A 19,125-nucleotide genomic window follows, 5' to 3' on the forward strand; every position below is an offset into this window, starting at 1 on the left:
CAACAGGAGCATGTGGTGTTGGTCTTCTAGAGGGCCACCTTGCCAGGGGTGTAGTAAAAGTAATGAGCCATTTTTAGCATGGATTATTTCCCTGGAGCACTAATTGGAAGACGTGTGGGCTATGTGGGCTATGTGGCGAACCTTTGACCATTCCTTAGATGCAGAGCTGCCAATTTGCTGTGGTCTATAACGGAGTTCAGAAAGATGTAGATGTCAGACTGTGTGCTTGCTGTCTGCCTTGGCGACGAGCCATTTTTCTGAATGTAGTTTTAAACTGCCATGTCGACTTGGCATTAAAATCCCCATGCCAAGCCTTAAGCTTCCCTTTTATTACATGCAAGTTACCACTAAGATAGGTCCTAGTTTGCCCAGAGGGCAGGTTACTGTGCAATTAAAATGTTGGACTTAAACTTTAGAGTTTTACATGTCCTGGTAGAAATAAACCCCTAAATTTGTTTTTTTATTACTGTGAGGCCTACCCCTTCCATAAGGTAACATTGGGGATTCCTTATTACATTTAATAAGCTGCAATTCCGAATAGGGAACAGGTAGATAAGGCATGTTTTGTACCTATGAAATTGTAATGAAAAACCCTCTTTAATTGCAAAGTCGGAATGTTCATTACAATTTAAAAAAATGCCACTTTTAGAAAGTTAACAATGAATAGATGTGGGTATTGCACTCTGTTAAGATATGGCTTAATTGCTTATTCGATATGTGTGCTGCACTAGATCAGTGCCTGCTAACTGTGTAAATGAATGTGAATGGCCTGGAATCGCTAGATAACCAGGACTCTAGTGCGCACTACTGAATGAGGTTTTCCACGTAAACGTTTTTCACAAAGCTTTTATCATTGCTATATTCAAAAGTTTTTCAAAGTATACATTGTATTCATACACATATTCTCAATACAGAAATAACAAAACATTACATCATGTATACATTTTTCACGAAACAATATGTTTTCAAAACCCAATGCATTTCGGGGTCAAAACCCCTTCGTCGGGGGTCTGTTAAAAAAGGAGAGAAGGAAACTTTATTACTAAAGATGCCTTGTGAGTCACTAAACTGCTTAGTTGTTTGAAATTTCTACATTTCTTACCGCAAATTTGGGATCATTCGAAAAGAGTATCGGGCTGCTTGTACCGTTGTATTAAGGTTAATCTGAAAATCAGTGACAAGGGGAAGTTCACTCGATTTTAAATGCAATGAAACCACAATCTTTGGTAACACTGAACTATTAGAAATTATACTAAGAAACAAAGAGGAGTCGGCATGTTACCTGTATCGTATTTGCAGGTAGTCTGTAAGGCAAAATTATATATACGTGAAGATGCGAGCATAGTTACTCGTGATAATGCATTATATGCCGTGTTTACCGTGTTCGAGCTCACGCCCAAAAAGATAGGCACCTAAATAAAACTTAATTGCTCACCTAAAAATCTTGATTGGTGTCACTAAATTGACGAATCTAGAAAGACCAAAAACATATATGTGGGTCTTACTCGTGGTACTAAATTTAAACCACAAAGGACCTTAGTCCTTACTTTACTTGGATATTTACCTGCGAGCCTTCACATTATAGCCGACGGTCTCGCTTGTTTTAGTCACGTCCAGCAAACTGGATAAATGAAAAAATAGAGTGAACCGTGATTAGTGAAAGGTTTTATGTCTGAACATAAGCGTTTCAAACAAGCCGATATACTGGCGTTTGCCCTTACCGGTTGCCTTGAAGATAACTCTGACGACGGCGTCCCTACTCGATTTCCAAAAAATTGTTCAAGTTCCTCGCCCGTTACCCCTTCTTTTTTTGTATATTCACTCGCGGGAGTAGAGATGAAGGAGGGACTAAACGCAACATGGTTGTGATAAACGAAGGACTATTCGCATCATTGTAAAAACGACCGCCATTATTAAGAAGGGAATTTAACTCGCTCATGTTTTTCAAATCTACGTTGTAGACTAAAATTAAGATGATACACTGTGAGATTTAAAATCTCTCTAGTTCATCTCTCTTCTGAGTTACTGGGGGACTTAAAGTTTTATTTATGTCTGGCATCTTGGTAGGTGGAGATATCAAATACTCATTTGCCAATATTCATTAATAACAAACAAACAATAAAGCGAAAGAGATAGCATTCAATCCAGCGAAAATTACTCTTGTGCCCTGTCTATTTACATTCTATAGTTTACAAAATTCGCTGTAGCGCTTCTGTGACTGTGCCTATGTGTTGAATATGTAGGTGCCACCGTGTTTTTGGAAGCCCTTAAAGTTCAGAAAGCCTTTGGCATAAAAATTTGGACATAGGAAATTTTTACTTATTTACAGTTCTCACAGGAAACACGCCATTTCCATTTTGTCATTGAGTCCGTCAGGAATCATTGTTTGCAATTTACGTATCCAAAAGGTTTCTCTTTGGAGTAGAATTTTTGTATTGTCTATGCCTAAGCGTTGAGGTACCAGTTCTATTATCTGAAATCGCAATTGAGCGATTGTATGTCTCATCTCAAACCAATGTTTAGCAAGTGGAGATGTGAAGTTTTTGTTGCGGATGCGGCTCTTATGTTCAGAAAGTCGTGTTTTTAACTTACGATCTGTTTTCCCAATATACAATAGTCCACAGGGACATTTAATTGTGTACACTACATGTTCCAAGTTGCAATTAGCTGAATGTCTTAGATGAATTCCTTCTCCTGTTCGTGGGTGCAATAATATATCACCTGTTATGACGTTATTACAATTCTTGCAATTGTAACATCTCATAGTCCCTTTATGGATTCCTGGATGTTGACTTGCTGCATCACCTTCTGTATGTTTACTAAGAAGTTCCTTTAGATTACGTGTTCTCTTGTATGCAAAAAGTGGCTTGTGGATGAATAATGTCCCAAAATCTTTTTCAGTTTGAATTATTTCCCATCTTTTTTGTATGATCCTTTTTATGTCCCTCGATGCTGTGGAGTACTTTGAAACGAAGACCACCCTCTAAGAGAGGCACAAATTGACAAAATTAAAACAATACCCAGATCAGAATTGTTACAAAAGAAAGAGAAAATTGTGAATAAAAGGATGGTCTTCGTTTCAAAGTACTCCACAGCATCGAGGGACATAAAAAGGATCATACAAAAAAGATGGGAAATAATTCAAACTGAAAAAGATTTTGGGACATTATTCATCCACAAGCCACTTTTTGCATACAAGAGAACACGTAATCTAAAGGAACTTCTTAGTAAACATACAGAAGGTGATGCAGCAAGTCAACATCCAGGAATCCATAAAGGGACTATGAGATGTTACAATTGCAAGAATTGTAATAACGTCATAACAGGTGATATATTATTGCACCCACGAACAGGAGAAGGAATTCATCTAAGACATTCAGCTAATTGCAACTCGGAACATGTAGTGTACACAATTAAATGTCCCTGTGGACTATTGTATATTGGGAAAACAGATCGTAAGTTAAAAACATGACTTTCTGAACATAAGAGCCGCATCCGCAACAAAAACTTCACATCTCCACTTGCTAAACATTGGATTGAGATGAGACATACAATCGCTCAATTGCGATTTCAGATAATAGAACTGGTACCTCAACGCTTAGGCATAGACAATACAAAAATTCTACTCCAAAGAGAAACCTTTTGGATACGTAAATTGCAAACAATGATTCCTGACGGACTCAATGACAAAATGGAAATGGCGTGTTTCCTGTGAGAACTGTAAATAAGTAAAAATTTCCTATGTCCAAATTTTTATGCCAAAGGCTTTCTGAACTTTAAGGGCTTCCAAAAACACGGTGGCACCTACATATTCAACACATAGGCACAGTCACAGAAGCGCTACAGCGAATTTTGTAAACTATAGAATGTAAATAGACAGGGCACAAGAGTAATTTTCGCTGGATTGAATGCTATCTCTTTCGCTTTATTGTTTGGTTGTTATTAATGAATATTGGCAAATGAGTATTTGATATCTCCACCTGCCAAGATGCCAGACCTAAATAAAACTTTAAGTCCCCCAGTAACTCAGAAGAGAGATGAACTAGAGAGATTTTAAATCTCACAGTGTATCATCTTAATTTTAGTCTACAACGTAGATTTGAAAAACATGAGCGAGTTCAATTCCCTTCTTAATAATGGCGGTCGTTTTTACAATGATGCGAATAGTCCTTCGTTTATCACAACCATGTTGCGTTTAGTCCCTCCTTCATCTCTACTCCCGCGAGTGAATATACAAAAAAAGAAGGGGTAACGGGCGAGGAACTTGAACAATTTTTTGGAAATCGAGTAGGGATGCCGTCGTCAGAGTTATCTTCAAGGCAACCGGTAAGGGCAAACGCCAGTATATCGGCTTGTTTGAAACGCTTATGTTCAGACATAAAACCTTTCACTAATCACGGTTCACTCTATTTTTTCATTTATCCAGTTTGCTGGACGTGACTAAAACAAGCGAGACCGTCGGCTATAATGTGAAGGCTCGCAGGTAAATATCCAAGTAAAGTAAGGACTAAGGTCCTTTGTGGTTTAAATTTAGTACCACGAGTAAGACCCACATATATGTTTTTTGGCCTTTTCTAGATTCGTCAATTTAGTGACACCAATCAAGATTTTTAGGTGAGCAATTAAGTTTTATTTAGGTGCCTATCTTTTTGGGCGTGAGCTCTAACACGGTAAACACGGCATATAATGCATTATCACGAGTAACTATGCTCGCATCTTCACGTATATATAATTTTGCCTTACAGACTACCTGCAAATACGATACAGGTAACATGCCGACTCCTCTTTGTTTCTTAGTATAATTTTTAATAGTTCAGTGTTACCAAAGATTGTGGTTTCATTGCATTTAAAATCGAGTGAACTTCCCCTTGTCACTGATTTTCAGATTAACCTTAATACAACGGTACAAGCAGCCCGATACTCTTTTCGAATGATTCCAAATTTGCGGTAAGAAATTTAGAAATTTCAAACAACTAAGCAGTTTAGTGACTCACAAGGCATCTTTAGTAATAAAGTTTCCTTCTCTCCTTTTTTAACAGATCCCCGACGAAGGGGTTTTGACCCCGAAATGCATTGGGTTTTGAAAACATATTGTTTCGTGAAAAATGTATACATGATGTAATGTTTTGTTATCGTTTTTCTTCTGTTACCTGCCAAGGATGGGGACTGCGAGCACTTTCACCCCGGACTGCTCTTCCCTTCACCGTCACTACTCGCGGTACCCGCTTCGCGGGTCCCGCTTCGTTCTGGACCTTGTCGACTGGGTTTCTTGTGACACTGCTGGGGGACAACCTACCTAACGCCCAAACTCCATCTTGGAGCGGTTGTAGGCGCAGGGCTGCGAGCGAGGGTAGGCGCAGGACTCCAAGTCCCAGGAGCGCCTGCCCGTCTCCATTACCATCAGCTGAGACGCTCTCCCTGCAGGCTCCTCCCCTCTTACGTTCTTCCTATAATTTACCACTCAGGTGCCGCTGCGCGGGAGCGCGCCGGGAGAAGCCCGGGACAAGGGCGGGCCCTCTGTGGCCCTCCGTGGCCTGCAGAGCCTGGCCTGGGCATGCCCCTCTATTTCTTCCTGCATTTGATTTGTTTTGGCTATTGACCTTGGGTTGTAAGTTCACCAGCCACTTACCTGTTTGGTATTAATTTATACACAGTTAGGCTTTTGTGTTATTCATTTTAGTGTTATCTGGCTGTTGGGATTTTGGCTAGCATCCGTTTTTTCCATCTCCAGCCTGTCTCCCTCTCTCTAGCGATGTCCACTTGTAAAACTCGTAGCCAGAGAGCTGGTAATGCTAAAACCAAAAAAGTTATTGGCACTCTAGACAATTTTATTTCGCGCACTAATTCTCTGATTGATCAGGGAATATCCCTTATGGAAAGGAGGGTTTCGATGGATCTTGTTCAAGCGAAAAGGTCATCACTCGGCAACATTGCTCTAATTCATTCCCCGCTCCAAGGAACAAATAACTATGCTCCTCTCTCTAGTCAGTCAGTTGACGACCAAACCCCTGCTACGTGCTTATTATCATTACCTATTAATCCTCCCCTTACGAGTATACCATCTACTGTTAATCCTCATTTAAATAAATCAGTAGCAACAGTGGTAGTAATTCATCGTGATAATGAACCTTTACATGTGGGTGGCTCAGACATTATTATGCCAGTTTTAAACACTTCGAACATTTTAACTGATAATCCTGTTATAATTTCACAAGAGGCCATGGGCCCAAATGTTGGGGAGGCTAACTCGGGGGTTGGGATGGCGGAGGAAGGGATTCTCCTGGCCCCTATCGATCAATCTGAGCCTGATATGTTGGATTCCACCCCCCATTTATTATCATTGGGTGTTCCAGATGACATAACGCATGATAGCAGTATGGCCAGTATCTTGGATATTAGCGGAAGCAATGATTCTTCAATTAACTCAGAGGGCGGGCTTGATTCTTTAATGAATTCCATGTCTACTCTTATTAAATCATTGCTCTTGCCTTTGGAGACCAGGCTGGCTAATATAGAACATCAACTTGATACTATTCTTTCGCTACAAGATCCCAAGATGATTCACCCCGGTCCTCCCACCTTTGTGGTAACACCTTCTGTTTCTAACAAGGTGCCCATCACTAAAAATCCTCCTACGGGGGCTACCTCGGTACCTTCAACCGCCTCGCCCAATACTCCACTGCTGGCGAACAATATAAAGAGTATCAATAAACCCCCTACCTCCACATGTCCCAGTGTTGTGAAGAGAAAGGTTCCCAGTATCCCAGCTCCTATTATTCCCCAGACACAGCCCAGAAAATCCAATACACGACGAAGTATCAATTTACCACCTGATGCATGTCCGTTTGTGGTTGTTTTGACTGGAATTCCTGAACTGCCCACGTCTGCTTCTGAGCCCTTCTGGGCAATTAAAAATAAAATATGCCATTGGCTAGACAAAAATTACCCGCCACCTCCTGGTCTAAACAAGAACATACTTATGGTAGAGAGGGCCCCTTGGGTAGGTGGGAACAAGAAAAGTATAAAGGGTGATTGTGTCGTTATCACATTTGAGGACCCACGATTGGTGGAATTTATCTGTTCCTTTCCTCCATGCGATAATAAGTCGGTGGTATCAGCTAAACCGCTGTCTTTTTTTTATGCTCAAGAGGGCCATGAGGATGTCAGGTGGAGTTGGTTGAGGCCGGCCTACAAAGGGCCAGGGAGAGGGAGTAATGGGAGCGTTAAGTTTACCTACCAGAACCCCCAAAAGTGGGGAGTAGCCGCTGAGGAAGGTTGGAATTTAGTCCCTAGGAGGAAGGGGCATCATTGGATGGGTGATTCCCAGTTGAATGGAGAAGGGTGGGGTCCGCAGCTTAACTATCCCTTATTCCCTTGTTACAACCGTTTTAGTGGGTTAGAAGGGGTGGACTGACCATCATCCCAGTCCCCTGAAGTTCCCAACGAGCGAGGGGTGCTTACTCCCCTGGGCACTGGTCTTATTTCCAACACCAGGGAGGTACCACCACATCTAGATAGTACCAGTTTAGACACATTGGTAGGGGACATTGATACTTTGACATCTTTGAAAGACCCCTCATCGTCCCTCTCCCCTATTAAAATCCTGTCTTGGAACATAGCAGGTTTAAAGAAAAATCTGTCTAATCCTGCTTGGAATAATTTCTTAGAGGATTATCACATTTGTATGTTCCAAGAAACCTGGTGTGTTCAGCCAGAATATAAGCATGGTTATTCCACATTCTTTGTTCCTGCGATTCTACCGGGGAAGGGGCGTCCATCGGGAGGTTTACTTATTTGGATAAGGATAGATTTGAATTGTGTTGTCATCATTAATCATATCCCCTCCAACGACATATTACACATCACTGTTAAAAGCCAGTCTGGCAAAAATGTCCTGGATCTTTTTTGTGTTTATGCCAGAGGTCTACCGGGTGGTCAATCTTCACCCACATTGGAGTTGCTAGATAACAGGCTATCCTCCCTCCCCCCCAAATCTTCAGTACTAGTGGGGGGTGATTTTAACTGTACCTTTGAGCCCTTGGATGAGGAGGACCTCTTGGGTTCTCATAATAAATTAGGGAACCAGTTTACCCCATCTTTAACTTTGGCTCCAATTAAGAAGTGGTCCGCTAGAGCTATTCAGCTAAATGCCCTGGTCTCTGCCCACGACCTATGGGCCCTAAATGGTCGTACTACATCAGATCGTATGGGCGCAATGACCTTTAATCGAATAGGCTGCCCTTCACGGATTGATTACATCCTTTTAGATGTTTGGTCATGGGTTAACCTAGTGGATATGAAGGTCTGCCAGAGGATTGACAGCGACCATAATCCCCTTTGTATGGGTATGCTTTGGGGTGATAATATTGGTAATAGTGTTCCTAAAGAGATGATTACCAAAGAATTAGTTCCCTCCAACTGCAACCGTAGGCTCAAATGGAATGTAGTCAGGTGCGATGAAGGGATACTTGATAATATTAAAGCTCTAGTTCTGGCTGCATCGAGTGACTTATCACCAGTTACCCCAACACCCCTCCATTCTCGGGGGCCCACGACAGCAGCCAAGTATATGAACCTAATAGGTGAGATTAGCACGTTTTTTACAAAAAAAAACAAGGGCCACCAATTGACTAAGCACACCCAAAGGAAGGGTAATCCTTGGTATACAGTCTCCTGTAGGAAAAAAAGAAAAGCCATTTCCTTGGCCATAAAAAACAAGGACACATTAGCTGCTAGAATTGCAAGACAAGACTACCGCAACAGCATTGCGAAAGGCAAAAAAGAATGGGAAGAGGAACATTGGCAGGCACTAAAGGAAGCAGCCCATGGGAAAAACGCCACTGTGTTTTGGAAATTAATAAATATCCTTGACAGGCGTGGTGCTGAGCCTATTCCAAACCACATCACTGAGTGCCAATGGCATTCCCATTTCTCCAAGTTATATGGTGAAGGTAGCCTGGAAGATGTGCTAGTTTCTCCCGTATTAGATATTGGTTGTTTGGTCCAACCAAATGGTGACAACATAAATGAGTTGTTTACGCCCCGTGAAGTCCAGGATGCAATCCATAAAATAACTCCGGGTAAGGCTCCTGGCCCGGATGGAATCCCGGGGGACTTATTGTTGCATGACCCTACGGTCTGGGCCGATTTTATTGCAAATATCATGAATCTCATTCAGTCCGGCCACCAAGTACCTGATTCGTGGAAGGGCGCTGAAGTCATTACTATTTTTAAAAAGGGTGAGAGAGAGGACCCTGCCAACTACAGACCAATTAGCTTAATTGATGCCATTCAAAAAGTAGTTGGCAGGGTCATCATAAATCGGATTGAGTGCTGGCTAATGGAAGATAACATTTTGTCCCATTTCCAGGCAGGTTTCAGAAGTAATGTAGGAGCAATGGATCAGGTTTTTAGATTTTGTGCCGTTTTTTGGAAAACAGTGTCAATAGCCAGAGGGAGTCTTTACCTGGCCTTTATAGACTTAAAAACTGCATTTGATGTAATACCCCGTGCTAAATTATGGGATGTTTTATTGGATATGGGATTCCCTTCCTATTTGTTACAATTCATTATCAAACTACACGAGGGTACTTTTGCTAGGATTCGGTGGGGGACGCAGGGGCAACTCACAAAGAGTATTCCTGTCAACAGAGGGGTGCGGCAGGGGTGCGTGATGGCCCCCACTTTGTTTTCTCTGTTCATAAATGGAGTGGTGAATCATCTACAAGAGATACCGGCAGATGCTCCTATTATTGCCGGGGAGAAAACAACATCGCTCCTCTTTGCCGACGACACCCTTCTGTTATCTAAAACCCCCAAAGGTCTCCAAATCCTTCTTGATCGCTTCAGTGTTTTTTGTCAGGAACGGGGACTAACAATAAACACCACAAAAACAAAACTAATGGTTATGACCACTAAGAGAAATCATAGGAAGATACACTTGTTTTTGAATGAATCTCCTCTTGAGGTAGTGGAAGAGTTTGACTATCTCGGGGTTAGAATTAATAATAAAATGAAATGGGAACCCCATATGAGTAAAATGATTTTAAATCTTAAAAGAGTTTCCGGCACTATTTTAAAGAACCAGCGCCTCTCAGTGAGCAGACCAATAGCCCCCGCCCTGTCAGTTTATGAGGGAAAGGCAATAGCCTCAGCGGTCTATGGTTCAGAAATATGGGGCATTGAGAATACCAATACCCTTGTGCTAACTGAGAATAAGTTCATGAGAGATTTGGTTTCGCTTCCAGCCTCTACCCCATTGAAACCATTATTTGCAGATTTGGGTAGGAGGTCCATTCGGGACATTGTTCAGCTACGTCCTCTTTCATATTGGGTGCGCCTCAGGAGGACTCCCGAATTAGCTAACTATGCTTTAGTGTTTGATGAAATATTAAAACTAAACACCTTGGGCAAGATCAAGTGGCTAAATGTTTTAAAGCAACTTACAGCTAGCGTGGGCTTAAGCGATGCATGGGCTTCCCAATCCCCCCCACCAAAACAAATGGTAAAAAAACTTTATTGGGACTGGATAGAGGCTAAGGCTTTGCATAACCCAAACTGGTGGCAACTAACTGAGAACTTTTTATCTCACAAGTGCACTACAAAGCTAGAATTGTTTTTGGACTTTATCCAGATTCCCCGGGATAGGACCCTTTATCTGAAATTTAGACATGGTACACTCCCCCTCAAAAGTTTTACGTTCAGATGGGGTAGAAGGAGGGAAGAGGATAGAAAGTGTCCGGGCTGTACCTGCCCAGAAGAATCATTAGGTCATTTCTTTTTTGCCTGCAAAGCATATACCCTAGCTAGGAACAAATGGTTAAAACCTGTACTAAAGAACCTTGGAGTCAGGGATTACAAATCAGCCCTACGTATCATCATCTCCAATACCTCCTGTATGGTTACTGTTTGTGGGGTTGCAAAGTTTTTATCATGTGCCTGGATCATTAGGTTAAAGTTGTTACATAATGTGTCTACAGTCAATATTCATATATGATTTTCATATGTATCTTTTGTAATGATGAAATGTTTTAGGTCTCGCCTGTCAATGCGCATGCGCATTGAGCAGAGCGAGACTATGGGGGCTTAAACAGAGCTTACCTACACTGGCGATTCACTGGCGATTTGATGAAGTGCATGTGCACTTTTAACTCAATGCGCAAGCGCAATTAGTTAAAATGCGCGTGCACAGCATCAAATCGCCAGCTTAGTGCCGCCAGCAGCTCTTCCCGCTCCGCCCCCTGCTGCATCAAAGGCTTGGCGCTCTGCCTCAGCCCAGCCATTCTCCTCCCCTAATTACCCCCTGCTGCATCAAAGGCTTTTTCACGGCCGGCCGGCCGTGCTTTCAGTTTCACGGCTGGCCGGCCGTGTCTCCTTTTCTTTTCTTTTTTATTTTTTAATCCGCTGCATGTTGATAATAACGATATCTGCTTGCTTTGCTTTATAACACTTCTTATCATAGTTTTGCCGTTCCTAAGTTCTATCAATCACAGGCTTTATAACACTTCTTATCATAGTTTTGCCGTTTCTAAGTTCTATCAATCACAGGTTCTACTGTTATCATTCTCCTCCCCCCTCCCCACATTAATGCCCTCCGTCTTGTTTGTTGCAGTCTGTCTTCCTTTTGTCTCTCCCTATCCCTCTTACTTCACCTTTTTCTCTCCCCTTCCCTCTGCTTCGCCATCTCTTCTTTCCCTCTCGATTCCCCGTGTTTCCTCCTTTCCCCTGCCTCACTCTCTTCACTATATGTCTCACTCCTTTCTTTCTCCCCTTTATATATTTTTTCCGTTCTCTACTTCTCTCTGTCCCTTACCTCTGCACACCCCTTCCCTCCCTCCACTCGTCTGTTCTCTCCCTGCCCCCTTGGTTTTTTTTCCTCGCACAAATGGGAAAAATGGCACCCATCTGTGAACCTGGCAACCCTGGGAGCTGCTTTCCTTCTTAGATGGCATTACGTCAGCAGCTATTCCGGGTCCCTGCCACTCCGGGTCCCAGTTCAGGCCTTTCTTTTGCACGTCATTGTTTTCGGGCAAATTGGTCCAATTTTCAAAAGGGTAGGGGGTGCGGGGGCACACTGCAGGTCAGCATTACATACCGCAAATCATTATGGCAGATGCAGTTCCTGTTAGATGTGTTTTAACATATGTGTTTGCACAGCCAATGCTTGATGCATTCCTGGACATGTGTTTCTGAATTATTTCGCTCCTTCAACAGAAAGTTGCAGTCGTATTGAGATCAATTACAGTTCCTTCTTCCACGTGTATCTGCTGCTGTACATTTAAATGTATATCAGTTCTCCTGCAAGAAGTGTTGTCTTCCATACTATGCTCTCCAGATGACACCATATCATCAGCGATTCCAGAGCTTTGCCCTGGGCTTGCCGTTACCTTTTAGGGTGCATTAGTACATCTGTTATAGTTGAAATGAAACAGGACGACAACTCCCAGAATGCATTCGGCTGTTAAAAGGAAAGCTGAGCACTATTCTGTGTAGCTGGTATTGTGCTCTTACTTGTACATCCGTTCCTGTGCTATGAGCTGCTCCTGGGCTTTTAAAAATGCAGCAGTCCTACTGAGAATGTATATGGAGTCCCTGCTAATAATTGTTGCATCTGTGGCATTAAACAAGTCAGACCCCTCACCCTCACCCCCTCACCCTCAACCCCTCACCCTCACACCCCCTCACCCTCACACCCCCTCACCCTCACACCCCCTCACCCTCACACCCCCTCACCCTCACACCCCCTCACTCACCCTCACACCCCCTCACTCACCCTCTCACCCCCTCACACACCCACTCACCCCCTCACACACCCACTCACCCCCTCACACACCCACTCACCCTCATACACCCTCACATCCTCTCACCCTCACCCACCCAACCTCACCCACCCTCACCCTCACACACCCTCACACACCCTCAACCCCTCACCCTCACACCCCCTCACTCACCCTCACACCCCCTCACTCACCCTCACACCCCCTCACTCACCCACTCACCCTCATACACCCTCACATCCTCTCACCCTCACCCACCCACCCTCACCCACCCTCACCCTCACACCCTCACACACCCTCAACACACCCTCAACCCCTCACCCTCACACCCCCTCACCCTCAACACACACCCTCACTCACCCTCACTCACCCTCACACACCCTCACACACCCTCACTCACCCTCACTCACCCTCACACACCCTCACACACCCTCACACACCCTCACACACCCTCACACACCCTCACACACCCTCACACACCCTCACACACCCTCACACACCCTCACACACCCTCACACACCCTCACACACCCTCACACACCCTCACCCTCACTCATCCTCACCCCTCATCCTCACACACCCTCACTCAGCCTCACTCAGCCTCACTCAGCCTCACTCAGCCTCACTCAGCCTCACACACTCACCATCACCCCCTCACCCTCACATACCCTTACCCTCATCCCCTCACCCTCACACACCCTCAGTCACCCTCACACCCTCACCCTCACACCCCCTAACCCTCACACCCTCACCCTCACACACCCTCACTCACCCTCCCTCACCCTCCCTCACACACCCTCACTCACCCTCCCTCACCCTCCCTCACACACCCTCACACACCCTCACCCTCACACCCCCTCACTCACCCTCACTCACCCTCATTCACCCTCACACACCCACTCACCCTCACCCTCACACCCCCTCACCCTCACACCCCTCCCCCTCACACCACTCAGTGCTACAACACATATTGTGTTACAATAGGTGTCACATTTGCGAAAGATAAAACTATTGGCATTGTAAATAACAAAGCTATTCATTTCGCTATTTTCAAAACAAGCACATAAATAAAAAATGTGTCCTTTACAATACCAATAGCTCAAACTTTCCTAATGCGAGACCTATTGCATTGCTGTGCTTCTCTCCCCTGCTGCACTCTCCTGCTCTCTAGAGATGTGGCCTAACGACCAGAGCTGCCATCTAAGTCACGTAAATACAAAACATGTTGCATTCCAAATGCTATAGGTGTCACATTCGCGAAAGTTATAACTATTGGCATTGTAAATGACAAAGCTATCAATTTAGCTATTTTAAAAACCAACAAATAAATAAAATATTTGTCATTTACAAGACCAATAGCTCCAACTTTTCTAATGCGAGACCTATTGCATTTCCAATGCTTGTATATTTATGTATGTATTGTATGTTTGTACTTTTTATGATACATGCGTCGAATAAAAGTATAATGACTGACTGACAAATGTTTTGTTATTTCTGTATTGAGAATATGTGTATGAATACAATTTATACTTTGAAAAACTTTTGAATATAGCAATGATAAAAGCTTTGTGAAAAACGTTTACGTGGAAAACCTCATTCAGTAGTGCGCACTAGAGTCCTGGTTATCTAGCGATTCCAGGCCATTCACATTCACATACTTTTAGAAAGTTGGCATTTTCCTGCCCTTAGCCCTAGTGTGCCCTCAGCCTGTCTTGGATGTCATGACTGGGTGTAGCCAACAGTTAGACTCTGTGAATTCCTCTTGGGAAGTCATACAATAGAAGGATTAGGTGTACCTCAATGGGCCATCTGCTGGAATGATTGGGGGGGGGCGGGGGGGTGGAGTCCCACCTAAACCTGAAAAGCCTGTGCTCTGCCTTCACACAAAAGGCCTAATGACCTTGTATTGTCACTGCAGCCTGCTTGGCAGGGAAGTCAGTTCGAAATGCATTGGGTCATATGGAATGGTGTTAAATAGCACACGTTTATGTAAAAGCTTGGATTAGCTACAGTAAACGTTTGAAAATGCGACAATAAAATATACTGTGAATTTCAACTGTCTCCAGATTGACTATACATATGTATCAAGATGATGATGAGTAAAATTGATGAAAACAGACTGGTTCACTATGGATTACCTGGTTTAAATTGGAAATATTGGATGAACTTGGAAAACGTTGTTCCTTTTTAGCAGTGCAACAGCAAGTGTCGCAATCAGCGTCATTTTTTGCCAACAATTTTAGAAAGTTGGCATTTTCCTGCCCTTAGCCCTAGTGTGCCCTCAGCCTGTCTTGGATGCCATGACTGGGTGTAGCTGACAGTTAGACTCTGTGAATTCCTCTTGGGCAGTCATACAATAGAAGGATTAGGTGTACCTCAATGGGCCATCTGCTGGCAGGATTGGGGGGGTGGAGCTCCACCTAAACCTGAAAAGCCTGTGCTCTGCCTTCACACAAAAGGCCTAATGACCCTGTATTGTCACTGCAGCCTTTTTGGAGCTGGGCAGGGAAGTCAGGAAATTCTATGCAATTCGAAGGACCGTTCCAGAAGCTTTCCCCGCCTTCCAGAAGAAGGGCACCAGGGTATAAAATTAGGACCTTCAGACCCACTATTTGGTGCACTACTGGACCTGTGGAAGGACTATTAGATAACGGATTTGCTGCCTGGAGCCTGCCTCTAAACCTCAGAGGCCAGCACTGCTGTTGAACCCTACATCTTCGCAAACACCAGGACTACCAGAAGTGACTCCAAGGGCTAGTTTTCTGTACCCCTGTTCAGAGCCACAGGGGCATAAAAGGCTCCCAGCATCTTAAAGTCACACCTGGACTCAGCTTGAGTGAGTCTGATCCCCCAACAGGTGCCCCACCAGTCCCGGGCCCTAGGTTATGGTGCTAAAGGTGCCCAGATGGCCAATTACCAAAACTGTTGACTTAGTCCAAATTTGGCCAAAAACTGCCCTGAGAACTCAGAGGAGACTGGGGCCAACCTGCTTGCCTATCCGCCATCCGCCCGAGATGCGTTGCCAATTGGATTGACTTTGTTGCTTCTCTCTTAAAGTTCTTCTCCACAGAGCAAATCCTTTTCAGCGTGCCAAAGGGTATCCTACCTCATGGAACAGTCTTAGGCTACAGCCCTCTGCTTCGTCCCGCTGGAGATTTTCGACTTCGATTTTGCAGATGAAGTCTGAATGTAGAAATCTTCACTGTGGCTTCGACCCAAGGCCATCTGACGACAAATCTCTCTTGGACACTCATTGCAGCATTGCCCCTCTAAACTAACTTCTCACAACATTTTTCTCAGAAATGTTTCCAAGTCTAAAGGTAAGTGCTGACCGAACCAAATCCACGTCCTGTATTCCAACCGTGCTCCATCGCAGTCAGACATATTTTTCAACTTTGATCCAGTCTCATGCAACTAGAGGTCCGCGGTTGGCACTTTGATCATTTAGGCACTAGTTTACACTAAAAACGCTTAAAAAGCATAACTCCGGTTCTATTGATTGGATTTTACGTTTGATGGTGTCAACTAATTTATTAAAATATACTCTATTTTTCTAAATTGGTTTGGGATCCTTCTTGTGTTTTCACTTTATTACTGTTTGTGTGCTGTATAAATACTTTACACATTGCCTTTCAGTTGAGTATGGCTGCTTTTTGTGCCAAACTACCCAGAGTTCAGCAAAGGTTGATATAGTGACTTTTTGTGGTTCACCCTGCAAGGGACTGTGGCTTGACCATGGGTCACACTCCAGTCAACCAACAACCCAATTTCTCACAAACTCTAAGGTTTCATAATTAGTGAGTTACAGTGCCGGCTGCTTGCGATGGGACGTGGCAGGGCGGGAGGCAGCTGGGGCATAAGTGCTGGGATTGGTCTAAGTGGACTGGTTTGCTGCTCACACAGTGCCTGGAGCCTGTGACTTTCTCCACCCAGTTGTGCAATGCAGCCGGGTGGGGAAATTCTAAGTGTGCATGAAGGTTTGGCCGGCCAAACCACCATGTGCACTTAATAGTGCCTACAACTCCTCCTCCAGGATGGCCCTCCCCACCCTGCCCTGTGACTCAGCTACCCAGCAGAGGGAACGGTGAAAAAGAAAATGATAATAGATTTTATTTTATTACCATTATATTTTTTTACTGTTGCTGGGTAGCAGCAGTTGGGCGACGCTCCTCCGCCATAGTGGAGGAGCCATCGCTGGTGAGTTACTGAATGCTCCCATTTATGAATGAACAATCATCAGTAAGAAGTATTGATAACAAAGATGTTACAAACTATAGACATCAAACAAACAACAGTGGAGCGTATTACCAATAGAGGCTAAAGAAAGAGCAAGCATGTAGCGACACTCACAGTAAGAGTCAGCAAATTGGTGACAATCATGTCCATTTATAAATAATTAAACACAGTTTCCACATTAGACTTTAACACCTCAGACACTCCACAAATTCAACCTTCAGATTCCTAGACACTACACTCTCTACAGAGCTCTGGAAATTGGTTTTCTGAACATCGCTTAGTTGTGCTCTGCTCTTAACTAGTTTTGGACTCTGATCATTGACATTGTGATACCAAAAACAGGGACACAAACAACTGGGGCCACCTGTTATAAAATAATAGTTATAAATCAGGGGTGCAAATGAATTTTATTGGGATGCCATTACTTCTTGCCAAGCACCTCGCAACCTCCTGCTGGATGAGAAATCTGCCCGCTAGATACAGCACCTGGCTTAAAGAGCTTGTTGTTTGAATTATTAAGAGAAATGCCAGTGGAAACGAAAATGAGGCCACCATAGTGGTTGCAGATTTTCCTCCGTATAAATGAGGTATGATACAATGCATGTATGCCTACCAGACAAGTCCCAACACCGTGGTTTCATTATTGAAAGACTGCCAGATCTAGGGCACAAACTGGGGCGGCTGACAGCTAAACGCCAGTGGCTGTCTTTAACCGTAGCTCTTTGCGTATAAAGACTGAAATGCCTGTTATCTCATCACACGGAGATAACGTGCAGGCTGTAACTTCCGATGGAAATGCGCTAAAGCAGATACACTGAAGGGTCCTTGCAGGAAGTGAGCATTTTACAACACTGACTGCGGCGGCAGGCGGTGGTGGGAATGTGCAAGAGCAATGCATTGCTGTACATGCTGCATGTCTTGCATGTCTGGCGGCAGTCAGCAGTGGTGTGTTAGGCATCAAACACCGGCATGCAGCAGCTTTCACTGCCTCTCCCAACATAAACAATACTGACCGACGTGGCTGTGCGTCTTGGACATGAGTAAAGCTGCTGCCTCAACAAGCAAGAGTAAAAGCAAATAACCTTACCAAGCGCCCCACGGACCTGTACCCACTCCTCCAAGCTGTCACCGCTGCCGCCATCTTATCCCGGAACTCAGATGAGCCAACACAAGCACTAGGAGAAGGGCGAGCTCCTCCTCTGCACCAGCCAATCACAGGCGAGGAAATGGGAAAACCCACCAAAATATACAAGGGCACAGAAAAGTCCAAGCATACGGGGCGGGGCCCCCAGCCTTCCAAGCGCCAGGAACCGAAAGGAGCCCAACCAATAAAGCGAGGTTATAGTGCTGCCGGAAGCAATACTGTAATTTTACAACCTGTAAAGCGTCGGGCTTGCAGCTGGCGATATCAAGAGGAAAGCTCTTGTAATTAACACACAGCAGGACACGTGGTTAACCTGGGAGCAAGTCAGCCTGAAATTAGCCTGACCCTAAACAAAGCGATACCCTTCAAAGTATCCTCATTGGAACACGTCGGTCGCCTGCCTTGGCATTAAATGCGTTGTTTTACAATTAATACTTTTCACCCTAAGACAATCTCAAATGCTTCTCAAAGACTAAGGCTTGTTCACGCATCTTCGAAATTGAACCACCGTTCACCTAAATATCCGTCCACTTGTCACTTCCTTAACGTAACACCTCGCCTGTTTCCTCCATTGTACACCAAATTGCGCAAGGTATGGGAATGCAAGCAGTGCCTCCTAACTGAGAAGAGTTTGGGGGACCCTGCATCTCAAACACTGCGGAAAATTAGGCTAATTGGTGGTTATTACATCATACTTTTTTCAAATGTAGTGACTGAAAAGCAGTTCGCTCAATTAAAAAAAATAACGGAAGATTCTTGTAGTACAAGATATGCCCTTCTGCAAACAAAAACATTACTCTGGGAACTATTGCACAGATGTGGAGTAACTCAACTTTACTGCTCTTGAACATAGAGTGCAATAGATGTAAAGGCCCAGTCATTTCACACGAGTTTACAGATGATCCCAGAACCTACTATTTAGCCAGAGGATGCTTGTTGAAGAGTTGCATCTTCAGAGCTTTCTTGAAGC

General features: G+C 44.0%; 1 protein-coding gene across 1 annotated transcript in view; it reads right to left on the bottom strand.

Annotated features, from left to right (window-relative positions):
• Positions 1 to 18,216, bottom strand: part of DBT (dihydrolipoamide branched chain transacylase E2) — a 182,061-nt gene extending 163,845 nt beyond the window's left edge. Inside the window, exon 1 of the mRNA XM_078644489.1 lies at positions 18,099 to 18,216. Within this exon, the coding sequence (XP_078500615.1) occupies positions 18,099 to 18,152 (54 nt within the window). The 5' untranslated portion in view covers positions 18,153 to 18,216. The remainder of the gene's footprint in view (positions 1 to 18,098) is intronic.
• Between the last annotated feature and the right edge of the window lie 909 nt (positions 18,217 to 19,125).

The sequence above is a fragment of the Lissotriton helveticus genome, chromosome 1_1, assembly GCF_964261635.1.
Source record: "Lissotriton helveticus chromosome 1_1, aLisHel1.1, whole genome shotgun sequence".
NCBI classification, from domain to species: domain Eukaryota; kingdom Metazoa; phylum Chordata; class Amphibia; order Caudata; family Salamandridae; genus Lissotriton; species Lissotriton helveticus.